The 27,775-nt window shown below is 41.9% G+C and overlaps 1 protein-coding gene across 1 annotated transcript in view; it reads right to left on the bottom strand.

The window, feature by feature from the left end:
- GOLGA7 (golgin A7) overlaps nt 1-23,903 on the bottom strand; it is a 40,956-nt gene extending 17,053 nt beyond the window's left edge. The window contains exons 1-2 of the mRNA XM_089692476.1: nt 23,759-23,903; nt 8,252-8,369 (exon numbers count right to left, since the gene is read on the bottom strand). Of these exons, the coding sequence (XP_089548602.1) occupies nt 8,252-8,359 (108 nt within the window). The 5' untranslated portion in view covers nt 8,360-8,369; nt 23,759-23,903. The remainder of the gene's footprint in view (nt 1-8,251; nt 8,370-23,758) is intronic.
- Nucleotides 23,904-27,775: the final 3,872 nt, after the last annotated feature.

Genomic DNA, 27,775 nt, shown 5'->3' with positions numbered 1-27,775 from the left:
CAGATATTTACCCAATGGTTTAATATTGGCTGTGTCACTACGGTATTTCAAGAGTGCCCATTGGAACTAACATTATTTAGCTGTATGCACTGGATCGGATTATGAATTGTATAAATCCAGTAACTTTCCGCATTTCCAGTGGCTTTCCATATCTCTGTAACATTTCCTGGGAGCACCCTGAAACTACATAAAGGTTTGCTGTGCTCCTATACATACTTACCTGTTTAGAGATTCAATTGGTTGCATTGCTCTGCTGTTTCAAGGTCTACACCAAGACCTATGTTGATATTAACATATTACAAATCAGCCAGCATGCACACATTCTTACCAACTATGTATTGATTGAAATTACATTTATAATGATCAATATACGATGGCATCCAGTTGGATATGCTGATGCCTGGACATACGGTCAAGAGTGACATACAATACGCAGCAGTTTTGTTACCATCTAGCTTGACACCATAAAATCTTTTTAATTGTACGAGATTACATGTGGAGCTATTCTAGAGTCTGGCTGTATATTTTTGTATGGATTCTTGTTTTCTGAGTTTTGGTATGGGTCTAAACCTCAAAGGGGACCCCTCTTTATATCCAGATGAATGTTTTTATATAATAAATGTTTTAGATTTAGTATAGTCCAGGTGGTTATTCTTTGGACCATGTTTATTATTAAACCTTTGCTTAACTTTTTTATTAACAGAAACCATTTATAGGCATAAAATCTCCTAAAATAAAAGAAGACGTTCATTTAAATTATTAGGCCTGTTTATACTGTAACAATCTTAAGACACATGCATAGATTTCATGGCTATCCATCCTTACACATACACTTTGTTCAGGCCATTACACGTTAGGGCTCCCACGTAAGCTCTCACCCCATGCTGAACCTCCTCTATCTATGGAGATAGTGTCTAATCAGTGCGCACATCTCTATAGCTCCATAGATAAACACTCCCAGGCAGACACAGGACACAGCTCTCTGTGTGGTAGGACATACAGCAGAGAGAGATCTGGACTGGAGAGAGCTGACCTGCAGAAGATGGGGCCTCGGCCATTTCTTTTGCAGCTTCAAGCCGAGCCAAAAAAATCAAATCAGACCTGGATTTTGTACAGAAAAATATTAGTTTTATGCATGTGATATAGAGAAGCCCTGAGGCAGCAAAGAACAAGGAATGTGAAGAACAGAGCATAAATGGTGGGAGAACTGATACATGATGGATTGCCTCCTTCCCTCTTCCTGAATCATGGCTGCTATTAAAAAGCAACATACTGCTCTCTGGAGACCTCAAATTACAGCTGGCTGCTGTTTTCTGCCTCATTCTCTACAACCTAGAATCACAGCGATAGCAGAAATGACACTGAAATGAAAAAAGGACATGACACTCTAAACTGGCCATTCAACGTACAAATTTCTTCTGGTTCCTGATGAACCAGCCAAAATGTGCCTAGTGGGTGGCCCTATCAGCCCCCTCCCATCAGACATCTTTCAATTGAAAACAGAAGGAGTTGGGCAGAAAAATGTTGGCCAAACAGTGGCTATATGCAATCCAAATCTTGCAGGAATGAAGACAGGTTAAAGTAGAACGATAGATTTTTTTTTTTGCTATCTGTGTCCTTTTACAGAACTTTCCCTTCACTTCCTGTCCCATAGCCAAACAGGAAGTGAGAGGAAATCCCTGCAAAGTAAGGGGACCAGAACTAGGGTCCCCATTGGAAGATTTCCTCCTTTTCTCAGGACACCCCAAAATTTGGGATGTTCTTTTACTTTCACTTTTAATGATAATGGTGAATAGGACAAAGAAAGAGGGTGAATCTCAATTATGGGCGCACAGACAATAAAAACGGACAAGAGTTCTAATATCTGCACTCTATCCAAAACTAAAAAAAAAAAAAACAATTACCTTTAGTTATATACTCTTTCACTGCCATGACCACCATAGAAGGTGGGGGGTGTAAAGGGGTTAACATTCACTGCCACTGGCTAACAATGCTGGGGAATTGAATTTCACTAGCAATTACTACCAATGTGGGGGGGTTATTGCGTCCGCTGACACCGATGCCTGGAGTTCCTATTGCGTCCGCTGACACCGATGCCTGGAGTTCCTATTGCGTCCGCTGACACCGATGCCTGGAGTTCCTATTGCGTCCGCTGACACCGATGCCTGGAGTTCCTATTGCGTCCGCTGACACCGATGCCTGGAGTTCCTATTGCGTCCGCTGACACCGATGCCTGGAGTTCCTATTGCGTCCGCTGACACCGATGCCTGGAGTTCCTATTGCGTCCGCTGACACCGATGCCTGGAGTTCCTATTGCGTCCGCTGACACCGATGCCTGGAGTTCCTATTGCGTCCGCTGACACCGATGCCTGGAGTTCCTATTGCGTCCGCTGACACCGATGCCTGGAGTTCCTATTGCGTCCGCTGACACCGATGCCTGGAGTTCCTATTGCGTCCGCTGACACCGATGCCTGGAGTTCCTATTGCGTCCGCTGACACCGATGCCTGGAGTTCCTATTGCGTCCGCTGACACCGATGCCTGGAGTTCCTATTGCGTCCGCTGACACCGATGCCTGGAGTTCCTATTGCGTCCGCTGACACCGATGCCTGGAGTTCCTATTGCGTCCGCTGACACCGATGCCTGGAGTTCCTATTGCGTCCGCTGACACCGATGCCTGGAGTTCCTATTGCGTCCGCTGACACCGATGCCTGGAGTTCCTATTGCGTCCGCTGACACCGATGCCTGGAGTTCCTATTGCGTCCGCTGACACCGATGCCTGGAGTTCCTATTGCGTCCGCTGACACCGATGCCTGGAGTTCCTATTGCGTCCGCTGACACCGATGCCTGGAGTTCCTATTGCGTCCGCTGACACCGATGCCTGGAGTTCCTATTGCGTCCGCTGACACCGATGCCTGGAGTTCCTATTGCGTCCGTTGACACCGATGCCTGGAGTTCCTATTGCGTCCGCTGACACCGATGCCTGGAGTTCCTATTGCGTCCGCTGACACCGATGCCTGGAGTTCCTATTGCGTCCGCTGACACCGATGCCTGGAGTTCCTATTGCGTCCGCTGACACCGATGCCTGGAGTTCCTATTGCGTCCGCTGACACCGATGCCTGGAGTTCCTATTGCGTCCGCTGACACCGATGCCTGGAGTTCCTATTGCGTCCGCTGACACCAATGCTGAGGGTTAGTACTGCGATCACTGACACCAATGCTTGGAGTTCCTATTGCGACCGCTGACACCGATGCTAGGAGTTCCTATTGCGTCCACTGACACCGATGCTAGGAGTTCCTATTGCGTCCACTGACACCGATGCTTGGAATTCCTACTGCATCCACTGACACCATTGCCAAGGGTTATTATTGCAATCACTGACGCCAATGCCGAGGGTAATTATTGCAATCACTAACACTAAATGCTAGGGGTTATTGTGCTCCAATTGATGTGCATTGCAATATGCTGCAAAACAAAATACAACAGGACCAAATGTTTAGGGCACTGAGGTGTGAAAATGCATGGTTATTGTGTGGCCCTCTGGAAGAGTCAGGGGCCACACTTGACAACATCTATAATTTTCGTGTTGACCAGCCCCCTATGTAAGCAAACTATAGGGGCCCATGTTTAGAGAGTTCTTATTTCTGTAGTTCAAGGTATCACAAAACCCAGTTCCATACTGTAAAGCCTACAAATCAAGAGACGTTAATGAATTACCATTCTATACCAATAATGTAATACAATTGTAAGATCTGTGAAGATACAGGTATGTCACACTCCATGTAATAGTGTTGAGTATAAAATAACACAATGTACCAGCTGTGAGGGTGCAAATATGTAAAATACCTTATAATCACTGGGAAGATACAGGTTCAATAAATTTCTTGCAAGAATCTGAGCCTGATGAAGTAGAGGGTCACAAAATGATGATTGCAAAATAGGCTCAGTATGCACACATGGTCGCTATGTGCTGTCACCAAACATGCTGGGCTAAGGATTGCACACAAGCTCTGCGACAGCCTACTATGGCAGCTCAGCTAGCAGGAAAGACGTGGCAAAGTGGTCACACAGTCTTTTTAAATAGTTCCGAAAATTTGACCAGTGATGGTGTTATCACCTCATGTGAACGAGGAAGGTCAGACCTCTTATCATCTGACACCTTAGGTGAGCAATTTGCCAGAGCCATCCAAAATTTGTGTGGAACAAAATACAGCCCACGAGAGCTGTGGACGTGGTAAGTATACAGGGCTTAAAATTTCAAGTCCTGAGCTACTAGCCAGGCCTTAAGAGTTACTTGCCAACAAACACACAAAAACAGAGACACCTGTACATACACACAGACATGTACATACACACACAGAAACATGTACATACACAGATACATGTACATACACAGAAATACACAAACGTACACACACACACATACACGCAGACACATGTACAGATACACAGACACATGTACAGATACACACATGTACATACACACAGACACATGTACATGCATACACAGGCACACACACACACACACACACACACACACACACACACACACACACACACACCACCTCCCCATAAATAGTTGCAGTACTTCGTTGTTCACTCACAGATCCGGGTACTGCACTCTAGGGGGAGGCAGAGAGCACAGCACACACTCCTTGCTTTGCTTTCACTGCGCTCAGCTATTGAGCAGTCTGACGGCTCTCAGTGCCAATGACAGATCCGGCCTGAGCTCCAAGCCTGCTCAGCAAGATGGCCCTGGGGGACACACTCGCCCCCACCATAATTTCCACTCGCCATTGGCAAGCAGGCGAGTGGAAATTTCAAGCCCTGGTATAGACTATAAAACAGCCTGTGTCTGTCGAGTCCAGTTCTCACAAAAACGGACCCCTGTGCAGATGCAAAATGATTACTTTACAACTGTCGGCAGCAGAGTGAATACAGCTCTGTGAAGAGTGGCTTGTCAGCGCAATCTTTCCATGAGATACAATGAAGATAAAGCACAGACCAGCATTTGTAAAAGCTCCCAAACTAAATATGCAGCTCTGCAACACAAGAGGAAAAAATAAACTTTGAAAATCCCATTCTGAACAAAACGGCTATGGGTTGGCGGCAAATCAGAGTTTTCTTGTCAAATGATATTTTACACCATCAAAATATGGGCAGAAATCTAGGAAACTACATTCCTGTCAATATCACCCTCTCACATTAAATATCCTAGCTGAATATCCATAGCCCTGCCAGGAACGTTTTACTCAGTATCAGACAAATTTCATCCAAATCTTCATAAATCTCGAGCAAAGCTTTTTTTTCAAAGAAAAGGTCGCCAACTATCTTAAGAAAAACATAAAGAAGCTTTTCTTCAAGGTCTCCAGAATCCAGCAGCAGTCATTAAAGTATTCAGGCTAAGTTGTCTCCTTGAAACAGGTGGAAGTCATCCCTTGCAATGCCTTCTGGTCTATGTCAACAATTCTCAGCTTGCCAATTTGTAAAAGCCTATTCCGGACTATTAAAATTAAAAAAAAAAAAAAAGGTATGTTTCACAATGTAATTAGAACTATAAAATGTGCATACGTATTGGGCTTTGCCTACTGATATAAATGTCAGTTGTATGATATCCTACAATAAACCGTTAAAAAAAAAAAAAAAAAGTGTAAATGGCAGTTAAACACAACAGACAATATGCTAACACTTAAATCTGCTAGATGGCTACGCTGATCTTATCTGCTCCAAAAAAAAAAAAAATCACAATAAAAGTTGGAATCATGAACAATGCACAAGCAGCTCTAATGTCTTACAAACAAAAGAAGGAGAAAGTTGGAGGGCTGGTTAGCTGCTGACCAGCAAAGTGCACGAGACGGACAGTTCCCTGATAACTGTAAACTGCAATGGCCAGTGATAAAATATTGAAAGCCAGCTCCACCAACCATAGCAGTTAGGATCAGGTAAACGCAAGCCAAAATAGCTAAGCCCTTTTCAGCTTCTTGAGTAACGCATTACAAGCTGCCAATATGTCCCAGTAGTCTGTGCTTAACGGATAAGTTCACCTTTTGACCAAAATTAATAAATGCATTTTTTTGCAGGTAAAAAAAAAAGTGCATTTATTATTATGGATTGTAGGATCGCTGGTGCCATGCAGATCTCCTGCAGACCTGTTAATATTTCAGCTTTCCTGTGTGGATGTACGGGCAAGCAATGATTCTGACAGGAAGATTCAATGAACTAACACCGCACTCCACATTGCCATGGTAGTTAATTGAGAACTACAAGCTGACAGCCGCTAAGGCTACTCTGTTTTTGAAAACGGACAGCTAGTATGTGGAACTTCGCCCTGTACTGATGTCACGGGGGGGAGCCCACGGGTGGCAGCTGCAGGATCAGGAACATATTACACGCTACACCTGTTTTTAGGGAGGAACATGTAACATGTTCCCAAAGGTGAGCTTATCCTTTAACCAAGAAGGAAAAATTGTAAAGATGACAGGTAGCTGCTGCAAAGGGAGCCAATAGATATGTGGTCTGCCAAAGCTGGCCTCTCCCAAAAATGCTTACACCTTGGTAGTCATTCAGTTCATATGGTTTCAGTGGTTTGAGTCACTGACCTGTAACAAATGTGAAGACAGTAAAGTCAAAGCTCCTGATCTGCATCTTTAGAAACACAGAAAAGCGATGGCAGAAAAATAACTCAAGTGGTCCATTGAGTCTGCCCCCCCCCCCCCTTTTTTTTTTAAACTTTTTTTTGTCTCAAGTATAGATCTATGTTTGTCCCAAGCATGTTTGACTCCACTTACTGTTGACTGACCCAATACCTGTGCTGGGAGTCTATTCCAACTATAATAACATAATATGTTCTAAGATTAGCTCCTGTTAGTTTGAGGTCATGTGCCCATGTTCGTGATCTTAGCTTCATATTGAAAATACTCCCCACCAAACCGTTTTCACTCCTCTGGTGTATTTTAAAGTTTTAAACATGTCTCCCTCTTAAAGGGAGGGGGGGGGGGGCAACAGGCAGGATTTTTAATGAAAAAGAGATATGTTTTGTCTCTTCTGCATTAAAGCACAAAGTTACACAGCTGTCTGTTCAGCCCTGTAGAGTGAGCTCACTGTAGAAATTCAGCAATGCCAAAGCAGACTGCACTCCCACGCATGTCACCCCCATCCGGCCAAAAAAAGCAGCTGGCAATTGGAACCCAAAAGCCAGCCAGTGGTAAGTGGCCAGTGGGGAGCTCTGGGATACTGCATCCCTGGATCCAAGGTGAGTATAGTCCATTGATTAGTAGAACATCCCTTCTCTCACTGGCATGTAATGGTTGCCACAAGGCAGAGTGAGATGGGCTTGGGTATCTGGCATTGCCAGCTTTTTGACAACTGTTAAACCCAGTTCTCTCTTATGCTGGCTGGGGATACTGGAACTGCCAATACTCGACAGCTTTGCGGTGCTCTCACCCTTTCTTGTGCCGAATGTCAAGAACCTTACATGCAAGTGTGCTAATTTTATTGTTCCTAGGTTGTTCTTATCATGCTAATGAGGATCCAGCACTGCTTATCGTTTGTTGAAACAGCAGAAGTTTACATTTTCTTAGCACAGGTTCCCTTTAAACCCAACCAACTCAAACTATGCCTCAACCAATATAACAACTTTAAAAAGGCTCTGGAAGACCTATTATGCATATTCAGAATGTGGCTTGTACAAGTGTTGGCCTGCCACATCTCACACCTCACTAATGGTTACCAAGACTGTCCATCACATTGATGGGTCAATGTCAAGGTACCAGGATGGGGTGGGGTATTTTACCACTTTGTAAGCAGAATATGACTTTACATAAATGTCCCAGGTCTTGGGGTTTCTAAGCAGGTTATGATAATACATTCATTTACTCAAAAACACCTTAAAACTTAGGAGGTGCCTACACACCTGCTACAACCTGCAGTTGTACCCCCCACTATGCGCAAATTCCACAGTTTGCTCATCTCACCCTGCTTCACACAAGTTTCTACTGGTCAGTGAGGCAGTCCATCACAGTGATGAGCCAATAGAACTGGGATGAAGAAGTGAGAAAGAGTTTTGTCCAAATTAGAACGGCCCAGTGTTTGGGCATGGAAAGATGGGTGGGGGTTACCTAGAAGTGAAGCTCCTACAGAAGATGAAATCAAATATTCTTGCTCTGCTAAACATTTGAAAGAAAATATTAGTGGAGTTCTGTTTTAATATTCCTCATTGGCAAGCATGAAAAGATTTTTGCCTATATACATACCCGGGTCTCCAGTTCAGAGGGGAACTTTGTTTGGAATTGACACAGCGTGCCATTGGTGTAGTCTCTCTGGATAAACACTTTACCGGCCACAGCCGCTTGCGGTCTCATTGCCACAAATCTGCAAAAAATGTATAAACATACACTATTAGTGGACTGTACCGATATCAATGTTTAAAGAAGACATATACTGTTTAATTATGTGGGTATCTCTCATTAAGTAAAGAGATAAATGGAGGGGGCCAATGAAGATACTGGTTGCAGATCACTCAAAAAAGTGAAAGGTGCAGCAGCAGATGACCCATTATACAAATAAACTGTGCAAAATTATCTGCTCCATGTATTTTAGCAAATCCTATAGAGTACACCTCAAATTAACTATCAATACAAGATCAAAACTGCAGTTAGACATCTACAGTACACATCTGGCAACAGAAGCAGAAAATGCAGCATGAGCAGCACTTCGCTGAATAAATGAAAATGCAACTGACAGTCATCATGTCAAAGGCTCAGTGTCCCAAGTATGAAGCTATACCAGCACACCGTAAGAAAAATACAAAACAGCACATTTTTTTCCCAGCACCAAACAATGAAATGTTTTGAAGCCATCAAGGACCCCTTTCTTAGCCAGCTAAATGTTGCATTGTTTGGAGGCGAGTAAATGTCTTACTACTAAAGGTGTGCTGCTGATGTTTCAAACTTTGAACTACGCTTTTGACTGCACCATGCATCATTTTACTTCAGTACCCCTAATTATTTAAAGCAGTATTAAACCCAAAAGAAAACATTTAAAATTTTGCAGCTTACCAATTCTTAGATGTAATGGCTGCATTAGTTTTCGCTTTTAGGCTTGCTTTCTTCTATTTTTACCTTGTGATCCTAACAGTAAGCCTGATGTTTTTCAAAACAAGAAATTCTCTTACACATGTATCAGTTACATTGATGAGATAGACCATGTAACATTGGCAGGGGTGCTTGCATCAACTTTTATTTATTCAAGTGACATCTTTGTCCCAAAAGAATTATATGTAACTGATTATAAAGTATTAGCTAGTTTGGTTTCAATTAGTTCTTCTATCTAAAACGAATACTCCCCCCTGACTGACAATGCTGCAGCCCGCGAACCCAGAAGGAAGACTAGGTGAAGATGGAAGCCTCTGCAGCAGCGACAGCGTGCCACTGGAGGGGTTTGTTACAAGGAAAATCTTTATAACATGCTAGTGTGCAATGCAATGCTTATTAGCACATTATGCCCTTACCTTGCAGGGAGAAAGGTTTTTTTTTGTTTTGTTTTGTTTTTTTAAATCATCTGCTGATTAATGAAACATATATACTATAAGTAATTTAGTATATCTCTATTTAAAGCGGAGTTCCACTCACACTGTAAAAAAATAAAAGTCAGCAGCTACAAAAACTGTGGCTGCTGACTTTTCAAAAACAGCCACTCACCTGTCCCACGATCCCGCAGGGCCCCCACCGCAGCCCTTTCACCGGCCGTCTTGTATTCCAGGCGCCGGCATCTTCAGTGTGGGCACCTGGCAGTGACAGCTTGCAGCTTCACAGCCAGGTGCCCACTGCGCATGCGTGAGTAGCGCTGCATTTCCTGAATGGCCCTGTCGTCTTCTGGGACCTGTCACGTGTCCCACAAAACTACGGGGAGGGAGGGTAGGAGGACAACTTCCGCTTTCGATCGCCTAGGCGATCACAGTGGAAGTGAGAGCGGGTACCTATCAATTTCTGGTACCCGCTACCCCCCCCGCTCCCCAAAGGTGTCAATCCTTAATGGGGAGTGGGGGACCAATCTTTAAAGAGGAACTTCCCCTTCTGGGTGGAACTCCGCTTTAACAGCTTCTTTGTATGCACACAGCTTTAAAGTATGTACACACCAAATCCTGGCTTCATTTTCAGAGGCAATAATTGCCAGTTGAAAGACTGGACATGCTACACACATCCTGTATACTTTATTTTTTTTTTTGGGTATGTGTAGCACACCCAGTGTCCTCAACTGGTTCTCAGTGCACTCAAGGGTGTCGAACGATAAATTTCTCAGATTTACCCCTTTTTGGTCTGCTAAATACTGTATGCCATTGAAAGTGCTCAAAGAAATAAAAGTACTGTGAGTTGACAATTTCCTGTTCTCTCTGCCTCTGGACTTAGCATTGTTCCCTGTTATCTATGTGGACTACAAACCACCTATGTTATGGAGAAGAGAGGGAAGCGTTATGTAATCCTAACAATGCTTTTCCTAGCGTGACAACACTGCTCAGTACTACTGTCACCCTAGGACTGGAAGTTTGTTATTGGTAAAACTACCAGGTTGAAATAAAGGAAAAGGGTGATAAACGAAAAATAATGCAGACATTACATGTACTGCAAGCATCCCTAGTACTGTTTTTAGGTTTGCAACATTGAGCCTTCAATCATGTACTAGACAAGGGTATTCAATAAGCTCCTATACTTCCACCCACAACACAAAATCACAACTTTCTCCCTAGAAAGTATATAATCTAATAAATCCTTTTTGTGATATACATATAAATCCCCCCAAAAAAACTCCAACTATTAATATAATCAATATCACTTCAACTAAAATTGTGTTTAAATAAATCCACACGCAATTCCGTCTTAAAAAAAAAACAGAAACCCCAACAAAAATTCAAAATAAAATAAAATATAAAAAAATATAAAAAAATGTATATAATAAACCCAAAGTGTCCAAGTTCCAAATTTTTTCAATCCAGTAAAGCAGAAATTGATTCTAAGTACTCCATGATAACCTCAAAGAAAGGAAAAAAGAAAATTCATAGTGTATTACCCTTAAAAAAAATATATATATACTTCACTCTGTGCACAACACAAACACAAACACATAGACAAGGGTATTGTACATCTACGTGGACGCCAAGATGCAGAGTTTTTCTTAACACATGGCACTGCTTGAGTGCCTAATGCAGGTAGATTCTCTAATTTAGTTAGTCTTTGCACCTAAAAGACAGCTGGAAGAAGAGAACAGCATTTGTACTTCCAGTTCCATTTACAGGGAGTGATCTTGCATTTCTGGCAAGATCAACAGGTAATTTCTGTTCTTGATGAGAAATGTCTTGCCTGAAAAAAAAAGCCAACGCAGCCATCACATCCAAGGACTGGCGAGCACCAATATCTTTCCTTTTTTGTTTTTTGGGCCTAAACACACTTGAAGCCTGTACATATAGGGGTTTATTTACTAAAAGCTGGAGAGTCCAAAATCAGACTCCCTTCTGCATAGAAACCAATCAGCTTCTAACCTCAGCTTGTTCAATGAAGCTTTGGCAATGAAACCTGGAAGCTGATTGGTTTCTATGCAGAAGGGAGTCTGATTTTGAACTCTCCAGCTTTAGTAAATAAACCCCATAGAGTCTGCCAATACAGACCATAAAAATATAAGAAAAAGATAGGGCTTGATTTAATTTGGTTTAGTAGACTCTCCATACCTTCTGATTAGTGACAATTGAAGGCATACTGCAAAGATGAACAAACTGGTAGAGTTCATAGGCAATAAGACTGCAGCACATTCGCAATCTTGTCTTACAGCTCTGATCTGAGTGGGCCAGATATGACATTTGTTTTCAATTCTATCTCGATGCTGGAGAAGGTTTTGTTAGGGATACACAATATGGGCTTGCTATTTAGGCCAGGGGCTTGGGCCCAAAAGGACCATCCGTTGGACTATTGACCACTGTAGTTAATGGCAGATATTTGCTGGTCCATGGAGCCCATATCTTGTGAAAGGCATTGAACCTGAACTGAAAGATGTTCTATGCTGTAAACCCATTTAATTTTGATAACTATATCATTACTGATTGGGGTTCTTTGTATTTTCTGTCCAGATCTGCCACAACTGTCTCCTGAACAGCCAGAAATGTATACATAGGGCTGGGAGGAAGATCTGTAAGGTGCTATGGTGAAGAAATTGATATAAATGGTTCCAAACACTCTGTAAAAAGCCATTTAAAATATAAGCACCATATAAAACAGAAAAATAATAACCGCTTACAGGTAGAAATGAATGTGTTATAGTAAAGCTGCTATGAAATAAATAAATAGATGCCATTACTGACCATCTAAAAATGCTAGTTGCTTGGCTGTCAGGCCTTGTTCACACAAACTTTAGCTATAAGAGCAAGCTTTGTTGATGACTTTAAAGGCCCTTGCAATTGGTATTGATGTTTGAACATCAGTACTCCCGGACAAAATTCCAGGCATTTTTTGAAGGTATTGCGCATACCAGCACAAAATAAATTCTACCTTTTAGAATGCAATATTTCATTAAGGGGTATGTTGTGGGTGCATATGAGCGTATTTACACACAGGCACGTAAAATACTGACTGGCAACTCAAATTTCTGTATTCTCTGTTTTACTGATCTATACGCAGCGCACGTTTGCATTCTTCTGTGTAAAGGTACATTGAAATCAATGCTCGGCATTTACAGAAAAAATACATTAAAAAAAAACAAACATGCATACCTAAAAACACTTTAATTTACGCAGTCAATTTACGGAGCGCTATACATATATATTAACATCAGTCAAACCATTAAAAAAAAAAAAAAGAGGATACGCCAAGGGCCAATATAGGAGGGATTGGTGGAGATAAAATTACCTTTCATTCATATCAGCTACCAAATGATTACTGATTCCACCCAAGAATAATACATTTCAAAAATTGTTGGGTGTAGTCACCGAAGCTCATACACAGTACATAGGCAAGAAAGAGGGTAAAGAACACCACTGAAAGGAAGTTTCATATGGGACCTTCCATCTTAATCAAAAGATTGCTTTAATGAAAAAAATGTTATATATATATATATATATATATATATATATATATATATATACACACACACACATACACACATATATATATATACACACACACACACACACACATACACACACACACACATATCCACACACACACACACAGTACAAATAACACAAAGTGAGAAAACCACCACCAGCACTTCAATAAAATTAAAAAGACAACATTGTCTAGTCACCCAAGTAGCTGCTCACGCGACCACATACATACATACATACATACATACATGGGAAAAATATGAATCAAATATATTCTGTGAGGGACAACAGAAGATAATGTTGCAATGTGCATGACATCAAAGAATATAGTGATTACTTATGGTAATGCCTATTTAATAGTGAGCGTATGGTGGCAGAAGATCATATGGGACCCAGAGAGTTATTCAGCATATAAAGAGAAAGTCACATTTAGCGCCTAGATGGATAATCCACTCATATCACTCGATAGCATTCATCCAAATGTGGAATTCCCATAAAGCAAAAATAGCTTAGAGCCATAAGCACAGTCAACTCCGTGACTTCACAGGTACAATGCAAGCACACTGAATCATCATCAAAAAAGCACATATCTCTGGCATCTCGCCCTCCCTTGGGACATTAACACAGCTATCTGCTTCGGCAGTCCTTGAGTAGTGTACAGCAGCTCTGCCAGGTGGTATTGTGTATGTTCCTGTGTCATGTATTGCGCCGGCGGTATGAGAAGTCCACTGTAGGTGTGAGGCTGGAAGTGCTCATTTCCCATGGATGGAATGGATGATCGAGCAGAGACCGCCGCTGTGCGTGGTGACGCCACGTACGGGACGTGAGAGCATACAGTTTAACATGTTTCGCCAAATGCGCTTGGGCTTCTTCAGGGATCCCTAAAGAAGCCCAAGCCCATTGGGCGAAACATGTCCCGTACGTGACGTCACCACGCACTGCGGTGGTCACTGCTCAATCATCCATTCCATCCATGGGAAATAAGCACTTCCAGCCTGGGGAAGCGAATTTGTGATCGTTGTGTCCTTTGGAGACAGCTGATCACGGATTAAGGTAAAAAGGACCAATCAGAGCAGCCTTTTATCATGTGATCAGCTGTGTCCAATCACAGCTGATCAGAGTGTAAACAGGAGGAGACAGTCCCCTGATCAGTGTAGCCCTATTAGTGCTGGCTAATAGTACCCACCAGTGCTGGCTATCAGTGCCTTCTCACTGCTGCCTGTCAGTGCAGGCTTATAGTGCCAATCAGTGCACATCAGTGAAGGAGAAAAAAAAAAAAAAAATCACATTTACAAAACTTTATAACAAAAATGAAGAAAACTTTTTTTCAAAATGTTTGGCCTTTTTTAATTTGTTTAGGAAAACCCCAGTGGTGATGAAATACCACCAAAATAATGCTCTATTTGTCTAAAAAAATGATAAAAATGTAATCTGGGTACAGTGTTGCATGATCGCGCAATTGTCATTCAAAGTGCAACAGCACTGAAAGCTGAAAATTGGCCTGGGCAGGAAGGGGGTAAAAGTGCCCGGTAGGCAAGTGGTTAAGAAGAGGAAACTAAATCAGCTACCACGTCTAAGATCTGGAAGGCAGCAATATATTACATTTTTGTTTTTGGGCTTAAAAGAGAAGTATGGGATAAGAAAAAAATAAACATACGTGCTATGGGGAGGCATATTCAAACTGAGCTGCAGCTGTACTGGCTAAGTCTACACCAAAAACTCAGCAAAGACCACAGTTGTTCCATTCTGAGCACAGAGTTTAACTGTCAAGTCACCACTCTGCACTCTGTCCCTCCGGTGCTCACTGGAGAGCCAGACTGTGGAGGGGTGGGACCGGCTGGTTCAGGCTCTCTGCAGCATACTGAGGGGCTGAGCCAGCTGGCAGTCAGGTATCTGGGTGGATCCCGACAATATTGTCAGGGTCCTTGCAAAGCCTGGACTGGCTCTGTAATGTCAGCCAACAGAACTAAGTGCCCTCCTGTGATCCACAGAAGTATGGCCAAAAGAGTTTTGGCCATACTTCTCCTTTAAATAATCTTGACGCCTGAAAAGGCATAATGCTAACTTCAGTCCTGAGTCACTGACCTGGAACAAGAATACAGATCGTGCAAGTCAGCAGTCCATGTCAGAATGATTATTGTGGGTCAGTGATTCAAAGTAATAAGGAAAGAAGGTCAGTTTCAAACGAAGAGGTTATCACAGCCAGCCCCCATATTTTTTTTATGACAGGTTTAATTTAAAGAGAATATGTACTTGTCTTGTAATTGAAGGAATTGCAAAAAGAAAATCTATTCTTCCATGTTCAACACAGAAAAGTTGGGAGCCAAGTGTCACTGGTCTTCTACTTCCTGATATCTGGCCATCTATGTAAAGAATGTTACCAGTAGTAAACTAGTATAAAATGTAGTGCATTTTCAGTAAACACTTATTTTAAGTTATACAGAATTTACCTTAAAATATAAGTAATACACAGAGATGAAACCAATCCTTCTACATAAATGGTACCTGTTTATCTACAACACTCCTTTCTCCACAGCATCATAAAGCAGGCATTTTACACTGCATTTCTGAGCTCCAGAAGGGAAATGGGATCTGATGTCACACATTGCACAGAATGGAGCAGAGATCTGAGTGTAATCTGAGAGCTGAGTGGAGGGAATGGACACCCCTCTCCCTAACTACACTGGCTGTCAACGATCTGCTGTGTGCTCCTGGGATTGTCTGGTGTCAGTAAAGACCAAGTGTTTCTCAACTTGGGGTTCCGTGGAACCCTAAGCCACTGATGGGTACATCACATCCCCGCTGCGGACACTCCCCTATCACTTCTCCTGCATGCAGAGCGGTGCAGGTAAACAAAGAGTGCCTCCGCATTTCCCTGCCGGTCCCTCCCACCCTCCTGTTCATCCCAGGTGCTTGAATGTGATAGGATGGCCAAGAGAGGCTGGCTAGGTACAGCATGCCAGAACCAGGACTATCACAGCCACTTCCCTGTGTAACTCTGCATGAAAAGGAAACTGCGACTGCCCTGCTCCCATTTAATCACGTGCCCTTCTCCCATGTATTTTGCCATTCCTACCCCTTTACTCTACCTTTCTGGCCCTCTGTACCTTGTGCTGTTCCCCATACACTGCTTATATCAAGTTGGACCAGAATTTAGCATCTATGCACAGAGAAGCAAGTCCAAGTTTTGTGATACACAGTTTTGTAATATGCATATTGTTCAATGTGCCTTGTTTACATAAAGCAATAAAATATTTAGCAAAAAAAAAAAAAAGTATGTTTTAATATTTATTCTATTATTTAATGCCATTTTAAAAAATAATAATTGTGATATCAACAGCTTGCTGATCACACCATGTTTGGTGTGCTGTAGATATGAAAATTATTTCAGGGGTTCTATGAGATTTCAAACTTTATGCCAAGGGTTCCTCAAAGGTAAAAGGGTTGAGAAACACTGGCACAGACTGTCAGAAGTGGCTCATGCAGATAGCAGAGGAAGAAGAGGATACAGAATTCACACTGTGGATCAAGGCAGCTACACACTATAGAAATATAGGCTTTCTTCCTTAACCACTAGCCTACAGGGCACTTATACCCCTTCCTGCCCAGGCCAATTTCCAGCTTTCAGCGCTCTCACACTTTGAATGACAATTGCGCAGTCAAACAACATTGTACACATATGAAATTTGTAGTAATTTTTTGTGACAGATAGAGCTTTCTTTTGGTGGTATTTAATCACCTCTGAGTTTTTTATTTTTTCTTAAACCAAAAACCACTGAAAATTACAAAAAAAAAGTTTTTTCTTAGATTTTGTTATAAAATTTTGTAAATAAGTGATTTTTCTCCTTCACTGATGTGCACTAATGAAGCTGCACTGATGGACACTGATGAGGAGGCACTGGTAGGTGGCACTGATGAGCATTAACAGGCATCACTGATGGACACTGATGAGGAGGCACTGGTAGGTGGCACTGATGAGCATTAACAGGCATCACTGATGGGCACTGAAAGGCAGCACTGATACATGGCACTGATAGGCGGCATTGATTGACAGGCACTGATAGGCATTGATAGGTGGCACTGAAAGACAGCTCAGATGGGCACTGATATGTGGCATTGATGTGCACTGGTAGGCACTATGTGGCCCTGATGGGCACTGGCACTAGGCACTGATGAGCACTGACATAAGGCACTGATGGACACTGACAGGTGGCACTGATGGACACTGACAGGTGGCACTGATGGGGCTACCCTGATCATCAGGGCACACTGATCATCAGTGCCCTGATGATCAGTGTACATGTCCCCTCCGCGGAAAGCAGATTACCGGCTCTCCTCTCCTCTCGAGCTGTCAGCATGATAGCTCAAGAGGAGAGAAATGCCGATAACCAGCATTTCCCTGTTTACATGTGATCAGCTGTGATTGGACACAGCGCACCGCCGATTGCCGTGCTGCGCACTCCCTGAGCTGCGCATGTGCAGTGAGAATGGGAGGATGTCATATGACGTCCTCCCAGAACGAGAGAACCACCTTGCGCCAGTCATATTGCTATATGGCGGGTGGGAGGTGGTTAATTTCTGAGGTTTACAGCCACTTTAAAACACTTCAACTAGTGGTGTACCAAAATGAAAATTCTGGTGCCGAAACCAATACCGAAAATTCTGAATGCACGTGGCCGAAAACCGAAACTGAAATGTCTGCGTATGTGGGGGCGGGGAGGCTCATTTTTATTTATTTTTTTTTTTTTTAACTTTAATGTGTACTTTTTTAACTTGATTTTATTGCTATCACATAGGGGACTAATAGTCCCCTATGTGATAGTATATGAGTGACCGGTCCTCTTTGTAGGGGGGAGAGGAGCAGTGTATACACTCAGGCTCCCTCACTGACTGCCGCTATATGTCACTGCTGGTTTTTTAATGTAATTACCGGCTTTTTTTCCCCTTCACTGCAGCTCCAAGAAGGAGCTGTCATTCTCCCCACCGCTAAAGGAAACGAAGAGGCGAGGTCACCCAGTGACATTACCCAATGACCCCCCCCCCACATCTGCAATACACACAGCCCCCTGTATCATCTAGATGTTTCCTATCGGCAAAATGCTGATAGGGCTATTTATGGCTAATGTTTCAGCCGCCAAAATTTCGGTGCATCTCTAACATCAACCATGGAATTGAACCTGCAATGCATTGCAACCTTGATCAGTCTTGTTGCTTTGTGGTGCGCACTCTTGAAACTACCACCAGCTGCAATGAAAAAGTGACCACAAAAAGTGCACAGGGTGTACACATGATCCTCCTCCAAAGAAAGAACACTAGCCCTGATCTCCTGGTGTGCAAGACTCCTGACAGGGACTGGTGTACTCGTGGTCCACTAAGCTCAAATCTGGTGGACCCCCATTTTTCAGGGGACCTGACAAGGCAAGATCCACCCAACTACTAGGTGGGGCTCAAACACGTGCAGACCTTATTAGAGGGAGAGAACCTAGCCTTAAGGCCACATGCCTTTCCCCACAAGACTTTCAGGGGCAAGTCTGAGAATCTGCACCAGGGCCAGGACAAAGGGAGAGCAGGAGGGACAGCTGCCCCAGGCACAGTGGGAATTTGGGAAGTTGTGCTAGATGGGGTGCTTTGGAGGGAGGGGGGTGGATTTGTACCAGGAGGGTGGATTTGTGTTAGGAAGAGTTATATAGGGGGAGATTTGTGGTAGCCATTTTTTTTTAACCACTTGCCTACTTGTTACTTTCGCCCCCTTCCTCCCCTTCGCCCAGGCCAATTTTCACCTTTCAGCGCTGTCACACTTTAAACCCTGGTTCATATCTGTGCGGTCGTGCATGCCATGATTTGCAGGGACACTGATGAGGCTGTGTTGATGAGGGGCCACTGGTGAGGCAGCGCTGATGAGGGTACGGATGAGACACCAATGGGGCCGCGCTGATGAGGATCCAGCAAACTGTTATGAATGGTTTTCTTAGCTTGCTTACTGTTGTGATGCTGCGATTGGCCCACAGCTATCACATGGTAATTGGCACTCTGTGCCATGTGATTAGCTGTAACCAATCACAGCATTTCAACAGTAAGCAAGCTGTAATAAATGAGAAGCCATTCATGGCAGTTAAAACTATTGTTTACAACAGTGATCATACCTGCTTTAAGCAATAATAATGTAAAAAATTAAATCCCAGAATACCCCTCCCCACCCCCAGATTAGTACAATGTCACTATGGTAACACTGAACTACTCTGATGAAAGTATGTAAAAAAAAAAAAATTAATAAAAGTGCTAAAGAAAAAAAGTAAAAAAAAAAAAAGGTATACATTTTTCTTATATTTATTTTTTTTTTACATACCAGTCAGTATCCCTGTATCGCTGTACTGCACTGCTGGCAGTATGTCCAAAGAAAAAAAAAAAATCTCACCATGCCTCTTACTAAATATCTTGGATTGTCTAATTTCAAAAAAGGGATATAAGGGGGGTATTTGTACTGTCCAAGCATTTCTGACCCTCAAAAAATTAGATAGACTATCAGTACATCAGGACTAATCGATTTTCAAATAAATATATACCATAGTTTGTGAACTCTCTAACTTTCACACAGACAAAAATTATATACACTTATTTGGGTTATTTTTACCAAAGAAATAGAGCAGAATAAAGTTTGGCCTAAATTTATGAAGATTGTTTGTTTTATTTTAAAACAGAAACTAAGAAAAACATATTTTTTTTAATTTTTGGTATTTTTTCATAATATTTTTTATTAAATATAAAAAAATAAAAAAAAAACAGTGGTGATCAAATGCCACCAAAAGAAAGCTCTAGCTGTGTGAAAAAATGATAATTTAATTTGTGTGAAGTACTGTATGATCGCGCAATTGCCAATAAAAGTAGCACAGTGTTGAATAGCAAAATATTTTCTGGTCATGAAGGAGAAAAGGCCTTCCGGAGGTCAAGTGGTTAAAAGTCCTTCTTGCTGCATCTTTTGTGAACTGTTGTAAATACGTAGCAAAAAACCTCCCTCACCTTTCATTGGTGGAAGCGCACCAAAAACACACCGCAAATTGTAAAAAAACATTTTACACCCTTAGGAAGTACAGTTATGTCCTCAGGTTAAAGTGTCTATACCGGGATCATGGCTGCAGCTGTGGACCCGATACCAAAATTTTCAGCTCATGATGGGCTTTAATGCAGAAGTGAACGGAGTGGCTCTACAGCCACTCAATCACTTCTACAGGGAGGGGAATAGAGCCCCCCACACTGTCTTTAGCGGGCTCTCCTGTACAATCGGGGAGCCTGGAATTGCTACCACTTGGTGCCCTGATTAACTTAGTGGGGAGGAAGGTAGATCTGTACCCCCCTCCCTTCTGTGGTGTAAGAAATTGGAAGCGATGAGGATTTCTTCACTTCCAATTACAGTCTGATGTTCACAAACAGTTACCAGCTTGTAAAGCATCTGATCAAACCAATTCCGGTTTGATCAGATGCTCTTGAAAGAAGGAGAGATCTGGGGTCTAATAGACCCTCAGATCTCTCAGTAAACAAGACCTGTCACTACCCATGCTATCACTGGGTACATAGTTTGTTCAGTCCTTGTGATAGTAATAAAGTTGATCAAAAAAATTAAAGAGACAGTGTAAAAACAAAGTTGAAAATAAACTGAACAATACGACCAAAAAAAAAAAAAAATTTAAAGTGCCCCCATTCCCCTGTGGTCATGTACACATATGTAAACGGCGATTGCACAACACACGTGAGGTATTGCCACAAATGTCAGAGCAAGAGCAATAATTCTATCACCAGAGCTCCGGTGTAACTCCAAACTGGTAACCAGTAAAGACATCCATGGGTGTCATTCCAGAACGCGCCATCTGTGAACGCTGTGCCCTGATTACAGCCGATCATGGGATATGGTAAACGGCCAATTATGGCAGCCTTTTACCACATGAGCAGCTGTGTCCAATGACACAGCAGATCACCGGGTAAACACAGTTGCCAGTTATCGGCTGCACTTTCCTCACGCTGTCAGTGTGCGGAAAGTTGCTGGTTATCAGCAGTACTGTCAGAGAAGTGATTGGCACTGATGATCAGTGCCCAGCAGTGCCGCCCACCTGTGCCACCCAGCAGTGCAACCCACTTGTACCCATCAGTGCCACCTATCCGTGCCACCTCACCAATGCTGCCTATCAGCGCAGCCTCATCAATGCACATCAGTGGAGAAAAATTACCTGTTTGCAAAATTTTATAATAGAAACAAAGAAAAACTCTTCAAATTTTTTGCTTTTTTTGTTTATAGCGCAAAAAATAAAACCCCCAGCGGCAATTAAATACCACCAAAAGAAATCTCTATTTGTGTGAAAAAAATGATAAAAATTTCATATGGGTACAGTGCTGCATGACCGCACAATTGTCATTCATGGTGCGACAGCACTGAAAGCTAAAAATTGGCCTGGGCAGGAAGAGGGTATAAGTGCCCGGTAGGCAAGTAGCTAAAGTGGATTTTTCCTAATAAAAAAATTGTGTTTTAAAAATGGCTTTGCAAATATTGTATAAGAAAAGAAAATAAGAAAAATTTGTAACCACCATTTTATTCTCCAATGTCTCTGCTTTCAAAAAAAACAGAGAATGCTTAGGGGTTCTGAGTATTTTTCCAGGAAAAAAAGATGCTGATTTTAACATGTGAGAAGTGTTAGGCCTGATGTACACATGAACTCACCTAGTCAAACTCTCCTGGCAGCAGAAAAATGCTAAACGTGGCAAAAAATGCGTGTAAATGCAGTACCGCGTTTAGCGCTTGGACATTTATTAATTTGATTGGCAAAAGTATTTTCCATTGACATGGATAAACGCCCAAGTGGTAAACGTGGCTAATGTTTAGTTATGTTTACCTGCATTTTTGACGCGTTTAGCTGTTTTTTGCCAAAATGTTCCTCTCCTGAATGAGATTATTCTGTGCTCAGAAGAGGAACGTTTAACTGTCCCTAAACTCTGGTAAAAGCCAATGTGTACATGGACACATAGGCTTTAACTGAGTTGAGTTCAAAGGTTTTAGCAAAAAAATGCCAAAAGCTCCTAAACTCACGTTTAGGAGCACCATTGTACATGAGGCCTTAGAATTGAAAGTGATTAACCGTTTTCCTGCCGCCCTATAGCAGATATACTTCTACAGGGCAGCAGGGGTGCGCAAAATCATATATATATATATATATATATACACACACACACACGATTTTGCATTTCCAGGTAGTGGTGCACTCTACTTGACCCACTATTCGTGGCCTCGGCTGTCAATCACCGGGTCTCAGATGGTGATTACTCAGCGGCACACAGTGATAGCCGAGCTTTGCCATTAGTACAGTGTCAGTGCGTTTTTTTAGCACCGATCACTGTATTGGTGTCACGGGGAATGTCAGTGACACCAAGTCAGTTCCTGCCCACGTCAGAATGCCCACCACAGTCCCGCTATAAGTAGCTGATAGCCGCCAATACTAGTATATGTAAAAAAAACAAAAAACAGAATATATATATATATATATATATATATATATATATAGACACACACACACATACACATATATACACACACACACCGCCATTTGTAAACGCTGTAACTTTCATGTAAACCAATTCATTTACACATATTGGGATTTTTTTTTAGCGAAGACATGTAGCACAATATATTTTGCTCTAAATTTATGACAAAATTTGATTTTTTTAATTTTACTGGACATGTTTAATAGCAAAAAGTAAAAAAATATTGTTTATATTTCTCAAAATTGTCGCTTTTATTTTTTTATAGTGCAAAAAAAAAAAAAAAAAAAGCACAGGCGATCAATACCACCAAAAGAAAGCTCAATTTATGGAGGAAAAAAAAAGGGGCACAAATTTAATTTGGGTGCAGCGTTGCATGACCGCGTAATTGTAATTTAAAGTAACGTGGGACCGGAACGCAAAAAAATGGCCTGGTCAGGAAGGGGGGTAAATCCTCTCGAGAGCAAGTGGTAAATACTTTTTTTAGTCACATGTTTATATCTTTTCCCAGCTGATCAGGGATGAAAACACATGGAAAAATGCATCATGTGTTGTGCCAAATTTTAGCAAAACCACAAAATTTTAAAGCCACAAATGGCATCACATTTTACCAGTTGTGAATGGGACCTAAGGGGGGGGGTGCTAAAAACGCAGCTCAGCCGCACAGCTAAACTTATAAGACACAGGGCCTTTAGATTGTAAGCTCCATGGGTCCTCCTGTTTCTTCTGTATTGAACTGTATTGTAATTGTACTGTCCCCCTGTATATTGTAAAGCGCTGCACAAACTGTTGGCGCTATATAAATCCTGTACAATAATAATTGTGTAGTGTATGGATACATCTTGGAGAATAGGGATAGCATTTAGTGTCCCTTTAAATAAAGCCTTACCTTGGCCATCGGGAGGGTGACATGGACGGACACAATCCTCCAACTATTAATACCCTGTGCTATGTGTGATCATCCCTCCTAGATCAGAGCTCCCCTCACCCCCCATACACAGTACTAGAGGACGGATTACAGTCACATCTACATGGGGCGGAGTACGAGGCACGGCCAGCTGGGAGAGCACACCGATCATCCCCGACTCCGCTCTGTGCAAATACAAATTACAAACAAAACAAAAAGAGTAAACAGATCAGCCGAACTCACCCACTTCCGATAGCTGGAAACAGCAAAGCTTTGCGGCAGCCGTAAAGGAAGCGAGGGCCGACCCGAGAGGGCTCACGTGACCGAGAACAGGCCCACGTGATAGCCAAACTTGTCTCATCTCTGAGGCATGTCTGTCAGACGGCGATGGGAGGGTACGTCACCCAGAGGGGGGCGGGGGGATCCCCGCTGGATTCCTGGAGGGTGTCCCTGAAATGCCTATACTGAGTATAATAATAATATTCAATATAGTAATACTACAAATAATAGTAATATTGAATAAAATAATAATACGGAATATAAAAACACTGCATAATAATACTGGACACAATAACACTGGATATAAAAACACTGCATAATAATACTGGATACGATAATACTGGATATAAAAACACTGCATAATAATACTGGATACGATAATACTGGATATAAAAACACTGCATAATAATACTGGATACAATAATACTGGATATAAAAACACTGCATAATAATACTGGATACAATAATACTGGATATAAAAACACTGCATAATAATACTGGACACAATAATACTGGATATGAAAACACTGCATAATAATACTGGATACAATAATACTGGATATAAAAACACTGCATAATAATACTGAATATAAAAACATTGCATAATAATACTGGATACAATAATACTGGATACAATAATACTGGATATAAAAACACTGCATAATAATACTGAATATAAAAACTCTGCATAATCTGAATATAAAAAAATAATAATACTGAATATAAAAACACTGAATAATAATATTGAATATAAAAACACTGCATAATAATACTGGATACAATAATATTGGATATAAAAACACTGCATAATAATACTGAATATAAAAACTCTGCATAATCTGAATATAAAAAAATAATAATACTGAATATAAAAACACTGAATAATAATATTGAATATAAAAACACTGCATAATAATACTGGATACAATAATACTGGATATAAAAACACTGTATAATAATACTGAATATAAAAACACTGTATAATAATACTGAATATAAAAAAATAATAATACTGAATATAAAAACACTGCATAATAATATTGAATATAAAAACACTGCATAATAATACTGACTATAAAAACACTGCATAATAATACTGGATACAATAATACTGAATATAAAAACACTGCATAATAATACTGGATAGAATAATACTGAATATAAAAACACTGCATAATAATACTGGATAGAATAATACTGAATATAAAAACACTGCATAATAATACTGGATAGAATAATACTGAATCTAAAAACACTGCATAATAATACTGGATAGAATAATACTGAATATAAAAACACTGCATAATAATACTGGATATAAAAACACTGCATAATTATTATTAATATTATTATACAGTATTTATAAAGCGCCAATGGTTCGCTCAGCGCTGTACATTACAAAGGGGGACAGAACATGTGACAGAACAATACCAATACAATGCAAAACATGAGGGGATTGAGGGCCCTGCTCCTTGGAGCTTACAATCTAGGAGGGAGGGGATAGTGGTACAGGAGGAGATAGCTGTGGGGGATAGAGTGGTAGGAAGAGTGGAGGAGGTTGGCAGGTTAGCAGGGGGTGGGGTAGGCTTCCCTGAAGAGATGGGTTTTCAGGGTGCGCCTAAAGGAGAGGAGAGTAGGTGATAATCTGATGGGTTGGGGCAGGGAGTTCCAGAGGATGGGTGACACCCTGGAGAAGTCATGGAGGCGGGCATGGGAGGAGAAGACCAGATAACTAGAGAGAAGGAGGTCTTGTGAGGAGCGGAGTGTGCCTGCTGGGCGGTACTTGGATATTAGGTCAGAGATGTAGTTCGGGCAGTATGGTGGACAGCTTTGTACGTCAGTGTTAGGATTTTGAATTTGATCCGTTGCGCAATCGGAAGCCAGTGGAGGGATTGGCAGAGGGGGGTGACGGAGATGGAGCGGTTGGAAAGGTGAATGAGTCTGGCAGCCGTATTCAGGATCGACTGAAGCGGGGATAGCCAGCGGCGAGGCAGGCCAGTGAGGAGGGAGTTACAGTAGTTGAGTCGTGATATGATGAGGGAGTGGATGAGCTGTTTAGTAGTTTCTGGGGTTAGGAACGTGTGGATTTTGGCGATGTTGCGGAGGTGGAGTCTGCACGAGCTTGTTAAAGATTGGACTTGGGGCTGGAAGGATAGGTTGGAGTCCAGAATGACACCCAGTACTCTGGCCTGCGGGGCGGGTTTGATGGTGGCATTGTTGGATGTGATGGAGAAGTCAATGGGGGGTGGTGTCCGGGCTGGGGGGGAAGACAAGAAACTCGGTTTTGGAGAGGTTCAGTTTAAGGAAGTGGAGCAACATCCAGTCTGATATGTCGCTCAGTAGGTTTGTGATTCGGGCGGAGACTGAGGGGGTGAGGTGGGGGGTTGAGAGATAGATTTGTGTGTCGTTGGCATAGAGGTGGTAGTTGAAGCCGTGAGAGTGTATGAGTTGGCCAAGGGAGGAGGTGTAGATGGAGAAGAGAAGGGGCCCGAGGACAGAGCCTTGAGGGACCCCAACAGAGAGGGGGAGTGAGGGGGAGGTGGTAGCATTATAGGTAACGCTGAAAGAGCGTTGTGACAGGTAGGATGAGAGCCAGGAGAGAGCAGAATCTCTGAGGCCGAGGGAGTGTAGTTTTTTGAGAAGGGGGTGGTCGACTGTGTCGAAGGCCGCAGAGAGGTCAAGGAGTAGGAGCACTGAATAGTGGCCATTAGCTTTGGCGGTTAGCAGGTCGTTGGAGAGTTTGAGTAAGGCAGTTTCGGTGGAGTGTAGGGGACGGAAGCCGGACTGTAGGGGATCGAGGAGGTTGTTGTCGTTGAGGTGAGAGCTTAGGCGGGTGTAGACTAGGTGCTCAAGGAGTTTAGATGTAAATGGAAGCAGGGAGATGGGTCTGAGGTTGTTCGGGTCATTGGGGTCCAGGGAGGGCTTTTTAAGTATGGGGGTGATGTGTGCATGTTTCAGAGGGGAGGGGAAAGTGCTGGAGGAGAGGGAGAGATTAAAGATGTGGGTGAGGGAGCATAGGATGGAGGGGGAGGAAGGTCATAGGAGTTGTGAGGGGATAGGGTCGAGGGGGCAGGTGGTGAGGCGGGCATCAGAGAGGATCTTGAAAACTTCCTCGATGGTAGTAAGGTCAAAGGTGCGGAGTGTTGGGGGGGCTTCAGTATGAGGAATGTAGGGTGGGGTGGAAGTGGAGGTCAGAGCAGTGGTGGATAATAATAATAATAATACTGGATAGCATAATACTGAATATAAAAACACTGCATAATAATACTAGATATAAAAACACTGCATAATAATACTGGATAAAACAATACTGAATATAAAAACACTGCATAATAATACTGAATATAAAAACACTGCATAATAATACTGAATAGAATAATACTGAATATAAAAACACTGCATAATAATACTGGATAAAACAATACTGAATATAAAAACACTGCATAATAATACTGAATATAAAAACACTGCATAATAATACTGAATAGAATAATACTGAATATAAAAACACTGCATAATAATACTGGATAAAACAATACTGAATATAAAAACACTGCATAATAATACTGAATATAAAAACACTGCATAATAATACTGAATATAAAAACACTGCATAATAATACTGGATATAAAAACACTGCATAATAATACTGGATAAAACAATACTGAATATAAAAACACTGCATAATAATACTGAATATAAAAACACTGCATAATAATACTGGATATAAAAAGGCTGTGTTTATGCTGGTGTTGATAGTTTTGTCCTTGTAACCTTTCTTATGGAAGGAGTCTGCTAGTGTCCTGAGATGTTTATCTCTGTCTCTTGGGTCAGAACATATTCGGTGGTATCTAATGGCCTGACTGTGTATGATGGCACGTTTCGTGTGTTGGGGGTGGAAGCTGGAACTGTGGAGGTAGTTGCATCTGTCAGTGGGTTTCCTGTATATTGAGGTGTGAAGCTTATCATCCCTGATGTAT

Source organism: Staurois parvus, unplaced genomic scaffold (assembly GCF_062004578.1).
Source record: "Staurois parvus isolate SC_StPar_1 unplaced genomic scaffold, SC_StPar_1.0 ptg000586l, whole genome shotgun sequence".
Taxonomy (NCBI): Eukaryota; Metazoa; Chordata; class Amphibia; order Anura; family Ranidae; genus Staurois; species Staurois parvus.
This window is presented reverse-complemented; position numbering and strand designations above follow the sequence as displayed.